Genomic DNA, 11,011 nt, shown 5'->3' with positions numbered 1-11,011 from the left:
GCGATTCTGGCGGGCTGAGATTGGGAGGGTTTCAGCGCTGCTAACTTTTCGCTGGGATTTCACGTGGTGCGTGCGCACACAAAGAAGGGAGTGGTAGTGAGAGAGAGGAAGGGGGAGAAGAGAGGGGTTAGTGGTACATGAGTGCAAATTGTGAGATTGTTAAAAGCATTGTCTCATTTCTTCAGAGGAATAAGTGACTCCGGGGAAAAGGGAGGGGGCGGAGCGGGTAAAAAAAAAACAAGACGGAAGGAAGGCAGAGAAGGGGAGGGGGGAGGAGAAATGCGACACGGCGGGCAGGGGAGGGGGCGGAGCGGGGAGAGGGTGTGAAAGCAGCAGGGGCCTGGAGTGCGGCTGAGGGAACTTAAGAAATGCGACACGGCAGGCAGGGGAGGGGGCGGAGCGGGGGTGTGGGAGGAGTGCGCCTGAGGGAAAATACATGCAAGCAGGCAGCTGGGGACATGTGCACGCGCTTTTAAGCTCAATGCGCATGCGCATTGAGCTTAAATTTCACGGGCACTGCAAGGAATCGCCACGATTCCTTGCAAGTTGGTTAAAGACTGTTCAAGCCCCCATAGTCTCGCAAGCTCGATGCGCATGCGCATCGACAGGCGAGACCTAAAAACTGACCAACATATCCAACACTCAAGTGACTTTCATATTTCACTATACTAATTCTTCAAACTTCACTTTTGTTAACTAATGCCCCATAGGCTTTCAACCAGTCTCCTCTCAGCTACCTCATGTATTTTGGTTCACCAGTGTCACTTTTGATCCATGTAACTTATTGTTTGCTTTTGTATTTTGTTCCCTTTGGATTTTGTTCCTGTATATCATTATTGGTCCTTCTGTGAAGCGCTCTGACACCTTCGGGTAAAGTCCGCGCTATATAAAATTGCATAAATAAATAAATAAATAAGTAAAGAGTTGTGATTAGAAACCTGGTTTCCGTAATTAAATCTATGTGACAGCGTAACCGATCAGCTCTGTTTCACGTTTATCCATCAGTATTCTCGCTGCTATATACGTTACTTTCGTGCGCTTTTCTTATTATTTTCGCTCAACGAACTGCTCCCTCTACGTCGCCTCCGAGAATGCATTTAACGCATTCTCTCCATAGAGACGTCACTGTCCCTCCTCCCGGCTGCGCATTTGTAGTAAATCCTCCTGTCATATGATCGGCTAGTCACTCACCCTGCGCCAAAGGCGTTACTTCTTGTATTCTATAAGCTAGTTTACGGCACTGGGAGTGCGCGGCCGGGGCATGCGCCTTCTGTACTGCGGTAGTGAACTACGCACGTAGCGGGAAGACTACGATTCTCTGCAGCTGCGGCAGGCATTCTCCCTGTCAGCTGCCTTCATCGGATATGCGTGTTTTACGTAGCGCGACCCAAGATGGCGGGTTTGAGCGAGGAGGAACGGGCAGAGGAGACCAGGCGGCGGCTTAGGCAGCGTTAAGAGCGGTAAAGCCGGAGAGAGAGCAGCAAGGAGGGCCGAGCCTGACCTAGCGCCCCCGGGGCCTTCAGGCCTCCCCGTGGGGCTCCAGTGAGGTACTACCACCTGTCCGGTCCCAGTGCTCCCCCTGCGGCTCCTACCCCCTCCCTCGGACTGTCGCCACCCACTGGGCCGTCCCTGCCTACAGTGAACCCCCTTAACCTATTACTACTTCGTGCTCCCTCTGACCTGTCACCCTTATTACGGCATTCATTGCGCCAGGCCTGAATCTGCCCTCGCCCGTTAATCATCGCAGCCCTGCCCTTCTACGTGGTTTACGACCCCTATACCCCAATCTAGTGCCTGCGTCTGTCCCATTTTTATTATTTTTGTTTTGGTTGCCACCTTTCCCGACCTTGTGCCTGCTTCTGTAACCGCCCCATTCAGCCCCTGGAGCTCCATACCCATCCTCCCTGTCCTGTTTATAACGGCCTACTCGTCCCCAGTCCGCCTTCCTGCCTTTGCTGTCGGCCCTTTCTCTTTAAACCCGCGACCGTAGAACGCCCTGCCCGTGTTCCCTTGGACTCCACGTTCACACCAGCCTGTGCCCCGCCGCTAGAGAATGATGAAGCTGAAGTCCAACCAGACGCGCACCTACGATGGGGACGGCTACAAGAAACGCGCGGCCTGTCTGTGCTTCAGGAGCGAGAGCGAAGAGGAGGTGAGAGGTCACATGGGGCGGAGGGTGTGATGGTGCTATGGGGCGATAGATGGAGGGGAGAAAGGGTCCAGGATAACCTAGAGCTTAGGATAACCTCTAAAAGGGTCGGGCGATGGGGGCGGGAGTGGGGCCGTCAGTTCACTAGGGGAAGGTGTAAATGTAGCATAGAGAAAAAGTGGCCAGCTGATGGTATACACTGGCCTGTAGGTGCGATGGAAGGTGTGGGCGAATAGGTGAAGTGAACTGAAATGTACATTTTGGGAGGTTAAGAGAGATCATTGTAAACGAGGAGACGGGGGAGCAGAGGGCAGTGGGCTGGGCTTGAGCTAGACATAAAGCATTGGTGCCCCAAGAGAAGGAGGTGAATAGTTTCGGAGGCGCTCTGACGGTGAGACATTTTCGTCGAATATGATGAAGTTGACAGAGGAGCCTGGAAACAGATTCGGTGGTCTTGAAGAGTGGAAAAGATTTTACAGCGGTTGCAAGAACAGAGGGATATATAAGTAAGGCCGTCCTGTGGAGAATCCTTTGGTAGTCAATGGACTTATGTAAAAGTCCGCTAAAGGGACTAAAGAAAAAGGAAGCTTTAAAACATCTCCGATGAGGACGGAGAACGAAGCTGAAGAAAATAACAGTAAGTATGTCAGGGATGCTTAGGTAGTAGTTGAGGAGAAGGACCTATCTGGTGCTGTGATTACTTTGTGAAGGTAGTTGGGTTGTCAAACATTCGTGGTTAGATCAAGAGAATCGGAGCTGGCACAAGGAGCAGATGAGTACCTTTGAGGGAGGGTACAATAATGCCAAAATAATTGTGCTGAACATGGAGATCTTTTTCTGGTATGACCTCAATGATATTAACTTCCCCCAGAGTCTACAAAATATAATGTCCACGTTTTGCTACTGCTATTTGTCAAATTAGATGTAGGTCTATCTAGCAAGTGAAAGTAGATTCCCTTGCCCTCCATTTAACCTTTGCCTTCGATAATCAGACAGGAGGGTTGCAATTTCAAAGGAGTCTAATTAGATAATAAGGTGATAAACATGTATCTACTCCATACATTTAAAGGGAGTTGTACATAAAAGGGATGCCAAGGAGATATGTAATGGTGCTCCTAAAACCATTTTATTTATGATTTGTGCCACATAGGTTCACCCATTTAGTGATGGTTTACTTGGAACCTTGCTTTCTGTTATCTAAATATTTTTTTACACTGGTGTAGTTTTTCCTTCAGGTATTTAATGATTTACTTTTTATTACGTATGATAAATTTAGGGCAGATAATGTTTGCCATGTCAAATTATTTTACACTTTGCCCTACCTATTTTCAATACCACATGCCTGCCATGGAGTCAACATTTATCAGGTTTTTGCTTTACCCATGTTTCTATCCTTAGCTTTATTGCTTCTTTAAAAAATGTTCTCCTTCAGACAGCTTCTCTGATTTGTTAGCCTTTCTTAGACTCTATATACAGGGCGTTAGTATAACCGTAGGTCACCGGGGAGAAGTCTTGCATGCCTCCTTAGGTTTACATATCAAAGTAATTGTTTCTATCTCGTTGTTTAAAAAAAAAAATCTATCTATCCGTAGTTCCACTCTTAATTGTAAATGTCCAGGATGTTTGATCATTTTACAGTACTAAAAAAGGTACTGCAGCTATCTAAGCAAGCATGCTTGGCTTCAGTGGCATTGTTTTGTGGCGATGTCGGCATAATTGTTGGCAGGTATAAAGCCTCTAAATTAATTTTAGCTTTACGACTAATGCATGTGCCCAGTAGCTGCAACCAAAACTGTGCTGAATCTCAACATCGTACTTCTGTCGCTACCAGTTTTGTACGAAATGAATCATTTTAACTCTGTATTTTGTGAAAGGTGGTTTCTACTAGGATAAGTATTGGTACTGTCTCATGACTGATAAAGCCAATGTTTTACATTTGCCAGTAATTATGCTTAACATATTGACTTGTAGATTGCAGTACCATACTGTGTACAAATCCCAGATGAAAATTCCCCAGTTAGATTACTGTTGAGTGGCAAAGTTCGTAAACAATCTATTAGAAACGAAACGCCTTGCCACTCTTTTTTTTCTCCACTCTGATTTTTAGGTCGAGCCTAGACAGCTTGCATGCGGCGTCTACAAGACATTCTGTAATCACTGTATGGCCTTTCATCCCGCCTATTGGCTCTTTTATTGGTTGCTTGCATTGTACTTTAGAAAGCTTTGCTTTCTATTGGTTAATCTTTCGTTTTTGGTCCTCCCTTGGGTGCTTTGTTCCGTCCCAGCGGATTTTACTCATTGTTCTTGTTTGTTTGCAACCTCAACGCTTTCACGGTTTCTCCTGGCCCGCCGTCGCACACAGCAGCAGTAGTATTTCACTCATTGTTCCTTTTTGTTCTTATGGTAAGTATTTGTGTTTACGAGCTTCAATGCCTTTTAGAAATGTATTGAACTATTTCACTGCATCTGTGTGGAATGGAAGTCCTTCCTCAGTCTTTTGTATGAATTCATGTTTTGCTGAGAGATGAAAGGCAGCATGTTTTTTTTTTTTTTTAAACTCTTTCATTTGCTTACATGTGCGCTACATTATTTCAAACATTTCTTCAAAGGCTGCGTTTGTGCAGTGAAATAAAGTACTGGGTTATTTTACAGTGGTTTCTTACTTGTTAAACCGAGAATATTGGTACATTAGTTGAAAAACAGTTGCTACAATAGAGTTGCTCTCTTTGGTGATTGCTTTTGTGCGTTTAATTATGGAAGTCTGCCCACAGTCTTTTGCATGAATTCATATTTTGAGTGCCATGGGCAGCCAGGTATCAATTTTAGTCCATAACACTTACTGCAGATTTGTGGCTTTGTAGCGCTGTAAATAGCAGGCGTGCTATTACCTGAACTAGCAACAATAATTATATCAACTTACGAATTTTGAGGCTGCGTCAGTCATAATGGAAATCCACCCAGGAGCCATTCGATTGTGTATGCTTTTAGCTGACACGCGAATTGTTCACCAAGTTATCAGACGAAAGAACATTCCTTGTGAACCTTCCACATCACTTGTATGGGCACACTAATGTATTTAGATTAGGTGAGTGAATAACACTGCTTGTTGACATAGTGCATATCGCAAACTGAATTGTTTCTAGGTGGTTAAATAATGAGTATTGTAATTTTCAAACCATGTAACCAGAAGTACAGCAAGGGTTTGGGAGGCTTTCGAGATTTTTACTTGTTACTTCTGTTTTGTGACCTTGTACACTATCCAAATGGGTTTTAAGCCCTGGATGGTGAATACACATGCATAGGTAGCCAATGGCAGCGCGTCATAAAGATAGATGTGACAAGTTGTGTGTGTGTGTGTGTGTGGGCGACTGTGTTTCACACCTGTAGAGTCCTGCGTGAATATATGGCACAAGTTTTATTCTTATGAAATTACCAGATTGTGTCACTGGAGTGTGATGTCACCAACAGACTCGTCTGTGTGCTTCCAATTTACCTTTGTGAGTGAGTGTGCAAACTCCATGTTCATTCAGGCGTTGGCTTCTCTGCTTAGACTGTCAGTGAATGTGCTGCTGAATGCCACTTTGGTAGTAGTTAATGCAAAACAACACCTGCCAGGCTGAATCTTTAAAGGAACAATCCAGTGTAAAGAAAGATAACAGTAGACATATATATATATATATATATATATATATATATATATATATATATATATACACACACACACACAATAGGCATTCCAGAATGTTCATTTGTTTGATGTCAGCTGAAGTTTTGAGACCAATTGTGACAATAATCATGTGTTGCCCCTTTGATATCATTTCACAGAGTACTGAAAAATATCAACATTGCTAATGTTGAATATAATTCATATTCGTATATGGTGTTTCCTGCTGCAGCCTTTGGCTTTGTAGTTCATAACTGCTGAGTATCATATTAGGCAATTAGCTGCCTTGAACATATTAACTGCAGAATGAGCACTGTTATGGTTCAATAAGGTGACCTAGTCTGAGCTCCCAGATATATGCAGCTGTGCAACCGGAGCACTTTCCACATAATTATTAGTTTGTCATACTTTCCACATAATTATATTTTGAAGAGTTGAACAACAAGTAGTTTCTAGCTCAAAGGTATAATAATATATTAGTATTCACAGCACATAGGTTCAGATACTGTGCCTGGCAGTTTTTAAAGTTAACTGGTCCCCTTTCAGATGTTGATTGCTGTAATTAGCCATTTAAAGAGGTGACAGTTTTGCCCAGATAGCAGGAACTTCTCCAATTTGATGATCTGGAAAAGGATGTTAGCCTTCAAACAGGATACAAAAAAACGAATACAGTGAAATAATTTGGTGAAAACAATCATTCCTTCTTAATGGTTACTGCATGCACAGTTAACCTTGGACCGCGCTGATGCCTCAGCGTGGCGCAGCACCACTGCCTCAGCACCACCGCCTCACTGTCCCTCAGCATCACCTGAGCCACACCTTAGCACCACTTCAGCATTAGCGCAGCATCACCTCAGCACAGCACTAACTCAACATCACTCTGCAACAGTGCAGCACCACAACATCACTCTGCATCACCTCCGCACCAGCTCAGCATTACTCGGCCCCACCTCAGTCTGCCCTTGGAATCTGGCATCTGTTGATTCTCCCCTACTGTTCATCTATTGATCCTGTTGTAATTCAGGTACTGGTTCCCAACCTCTACCCCCATAACAAAAAACAAAGAAACTTAAACAAACGAGAACTAAAACAGGCAGGAAGAAGTTACCAGCATTAAAAGGACAAAAAAAGTAGAAGACATTTTTATGTTAATTGTTTTTTTAAAGGGGTCGTTCAGTTGTACATAATGTCTTTTTGGTTATATATAAGATAACAAAAATCCATATGACACTTTTTTATTGTACCTTTTCAACATACTGCACAGGAGCCCCACCGCTCTGGCTAAACACTTATAAGGTCCCAAAGGCAAGACCTTTTGGCTATGCCAATGCTTTTTTTTTGACAGAGAATGACAGTTGTCTGTATGAAACGTTTCAAGTATTTCACATTGAGTTAATGGACTTTCTGCAGTGGTTGGAGTGCAATTAAAAAGATCACAGTTTCAGTTTGGAGATGGACAGGCCCAGCTTTTCACCCTTGAAATGAATACAATTATTACAATTTGGGCGCGTAATAGTTACATTTGTTTACCTTAAAACTAGCATCATGCGGTGAGAGTGACTTTTGTTTACAGTGGCAACAGGCGCGCGCGTGCTGTACACAACACATTGGTTATTAATCATTGTGGCAGTGCTGTCAATACAGCCGAAATCTCCTTAGAGCACTAGAGCACCGAAATGAGCAGCGCTATACATTTGTACTGTACACAGAAGACTGCGTCTTACCCTGCTTTCTTTGCTAAGTCTCAATGTATAGAAGTCGTTGTAGCCTTTGTCTTTCAGATGTTAACATTACCGGTGAGTTGTTCTTTGGATGTTTATGGTGAGCGCCCTTCTCACTTCCTGTTGAGGGAAAGTCTCATAATTGAATATTTATTGTGATATCTTTGCTTCGTTTTCACCATTTACCCGGTTACCCTATACGAAACACTGTTAACCAGCGATTCCAGTGCTCTATTTCCAGTAGTTTGTCTCGATAGTCTCTAGTTTCATGTGCCTCCCACCGACACCCTGATGCAGCAATATTTTAGACGATTTACTATTGATGTTCAAGGATTATGCCAATGTCTTCTAGTGATGTAACCAGTATTTATTCTTCGTGTTATACATTGTTGTACCCATAGGACCCACACCCAGTATTCATTTTCTCTCCACTGTCTGTCAAATGGCCCTCTTCTGCTTTGATAACATTTCAAAGTTATAACCTGCATTCTGTGCCACTTTTGATTTTTGCACTTCGTTGAATTTAAATTTGTTTCCAACTTTTTATATAGCGTTGGCATTTTTTTTTTCTTCAACTTTTTATGCGGTTTTTGCTTACAGCAGGTTTATTTTTTCTCTAAAAACCATCATGACTTCCAACCCATACACTTACATAAATCACATCACGTAGGAAAGAACTCGTGACCCTTGAACCCTAGACTAAATTCTACTTGTACCCCATTTGTCACCTCGTTTATGAAATGGCTGGATTTCCCTGCACCCGTTGCCAGCAGTCACTGAGTCAGCATAATATTCGGTTTACCTCGCTACCTTTCATCCCAAGGCTGCTCACGTATATACACGACCGTTCTCTGCAAACAGTTTCAAAGTTCGCGTTGTAGTCTGACTACAACACTCCACGCGTTGTAGTCCACTCCAATTTCTGAGGCTTGTACCAATCACCTAGTTTTGTTTGTCCAGTACGGCTTTCTCGCTGGGAGCCCTTGCTATTGTGCAGTCTCTAACTCCCTTATCTTACATTATTTGATTTAACTTTTCTTTGCAAATGAGTCCGTGATTTTCCACAGCAATATTATCAGTTTGGTGGGACTATGGTGCTGCTTCCTCTATGCTCCCTGTTTTGATATGGAGTACGTTTTCCGGTCCTGTACAAACTCTCCTCTCCCATATGAAAGCTGTATCACCTTTATCCGTGGATCCATGTCAGATCTGCAAGTAACTACCGCAAGCTCCCGCTGCCCTCTTTATTCGGCGTCGGCCTGCTTATTTTTATTTATTTATTTATTTTATATGCTTATAGAGCGCCAGAATAGACCCCCAAAGGGGTATCTCCGCGCTATAACTGCAGATGAGGGTGAGATATAATAGTGTGTCCGAAGGTAAAAAGGACAGTTAGTTACTGGGAAACAGGTACGTTTTTAGGTTTTTCCGAAACATCATGTGGTTAGTGAGAGACCTCAGTTCCGGCGGCAGTGAGTTCCAAAGTGTAGGTCCGGTATGAGCCAGTGCGCGACCACCTGGCCTGGTCTTCTTAACTCTAGGTACTTTCAGTAGTTGCTGGTTACTGGAGCGCAAGGAGCGCCCAGGGGTATAGGGCTGGAAGATGTCAGTCAGATATTTAGGGCCCTTCCCTGTTAAGCTCTTGTGGATGGTACAAAGAGTTTTAAACTGGACTCGCTTCTTTACTGGAAGCCAGTGAAGTTTGGTCAGTAGGGGGCAGGAGGGTGTCCTTGGTGGAGCGTTCAGGACAATCCTCGCTGCTGTGTTTTGGATAACCTGCAATTTCTTGAATTGTTCCTCGTTAGCTCCAAGGAGCAATCCATTGCAGTAATCTACCCTACTGATAACACGAGCCTGCACCAATTTTTTTTCTGTGGTGATCCGGTAAATAGGGGAAGACTCGTCTTAACATCCCTATAGCCCGGAAGCAGGTACCGGCTACTTGATTGACATGATCCTTGAAAATGAGTTGTTGGTCAAATAACACTCCCAAGTTTCTAACCTTGCTTTTGGGGGTGGGGACAGGTCCTAGTTCTAGGGGCCACCAGTCCGATGACCAATGTGCCGTCGCTTGGCCGAACAGCATCACTTCGGTTTTCCCGACATTACACTGCAGACAATTAGATGACATCCATTCTGCAATGGCTCTCATGCCATCTGCAAAGGATCTTTTTATTGCAGGTGTAAGATTTTTGAAGGGAAAAAGGAGTTGGGTGTCGTCAGCGTACGACTCGGGGGTGAACCCGAAAGATCTTGCTAAGTTGGCAAGGGGGGCCACTTATATGTTGAAAAGTGTGGGGCTCAGACAAGAGCCCTGTGGCACTCCCTTGTTGAGCTCCCTGTGAGTGGATTTATGGGAGCCCAGCCTAACTTCTTGGGAACGCCCAGACAGAAAGCTCTCCAACCACGCCAAAGCCTCTCCCTCTATTCCTACCTCCTTTAGGCGATGGAGAAGCACCCTGTGAGACACCGTATCAAAAGCGGCGGAGAGATCCAGCAGCACCAGAATCATAGAGCAACCATCATCCAGTGCCATTTTGATGTTATTGGTCACTGTTTGAAGTGCTGATTCTGTGCTGTGGTTCGGCCTGAACCCAGATTGAGAGTGGTCCAGGCCTTCCGTCGCTTCAAGATGTTGAGAAAGATAGGTGTTCACGTGCTTCTCCGTGATCTTGCCCAAGTATGGTAGAAGAGAGATAGGACGTAGGTTGGAGAGGTCTGTCCAGGGAGATGATGCCTTTTTTCTTATCGGGTTCACCACTGCCTTTTTCCAGTCTGCTGGGACCTGGCCTGTCCTAAGGGAGATGTTAACCACTTCCAGTACGTGGGGACCCAGCAAAGAGATCATAGGGCCGACCATTTTCGCAGGAATGAGGTCATTAGGGGATCCTGTTTTTATATGATTGCAGACGGTAAGGAGCTCTGTATTATCAATGGGAGGGAAGGACGTCAGAGAAGGTTTATTGTATATGGCAGGAGTCGGGGTTGAGCATATATTGGTGTTATTTATGTTGTTATTATTGGCTGCTACTATTCTTTCATAGATGGTATTTATTTTATCTTCGAAGAATAGAGAGACTTTATCGCACAAATCCTGCGAAAAGTCATCGGAGCTTTCACATGCAGTAGGTTTTATGAAATTCTGCAAAATATTAAAAAGTTCCTCAGAGCAGTTGCCCGCTTCTGCTATCTGTTGTGTTAATTGTTGTTTCCTGGCCAACTTTATATTTCCATAATACTCTGATTGAGCATTTAAAAAAGTTGTTCGGCTATTTTCTGTTTTCGTTTTCCTCCAAGCCTTCTCAGCTCGTCTGCATTTTTGTTTCTCTGCTCTCAATTCCTTAGTATACCATCTTTCTTGTTTCGACACCGGATGTTGTTTATGTCTTTTTAAAGGAGCTATAGTGTCGATGGCTTGTTTGATAGATTCATTGAGCTTGGCTAAGGCCATGTCTGCTGTGTCTGATTCCTGAATGT

At 44.1% G+C, this 11,011-nt stretch overlaps 1 protein-coding gene across 2 annotated transcripts in view; it reads left to right on the top strand.

Moving 5' to 3' along the window:
* Positions 1–1,335: 1,335 nt before the first annotated feature.
* NUDT3 (nudix hydrolase 3) overlaps positions 1,336–11,011 on the top strand; it is a 443,844-nt gene continuing 434,168 nt past the window's right edge. The window contains exon 1 of one of the 2 annotated variants that reach the window (XM_086923201.1): positions 1,336–2,152. In XM_086923201.1, the coding sequence (XP_086779327.1) occupies positions 2,054–2,152 (99 nt within the window). In that variant the 5' untranslated portion in view covers positions 1,336–2,053. The remainder of the gene's footprint in view (positions 2,153–11,011) is intronic. The other variant, XM_086923200.1, reaches the window with a different exon arrangement.

Source organism: Lissotriton vulgaris, chromosome 5 (assembly GCF_964263255.1).
Source record: "Lissotriton vulgaris chromosome 5, aLisVul1.2, whole genome shotgun sequence".
Classification (NCBI taxonomy): Eukaryota; Metazoa; Chordata; class Amphibia; order Caudata; family Salamandridae; genus Lissotriton; species Lissotriton vulgaris.
The sequence above is the reverse complement of the archived record's forward strand: the minus strand, read 5'-3'. Positions and strand labels throughout refer to the sequence as shown.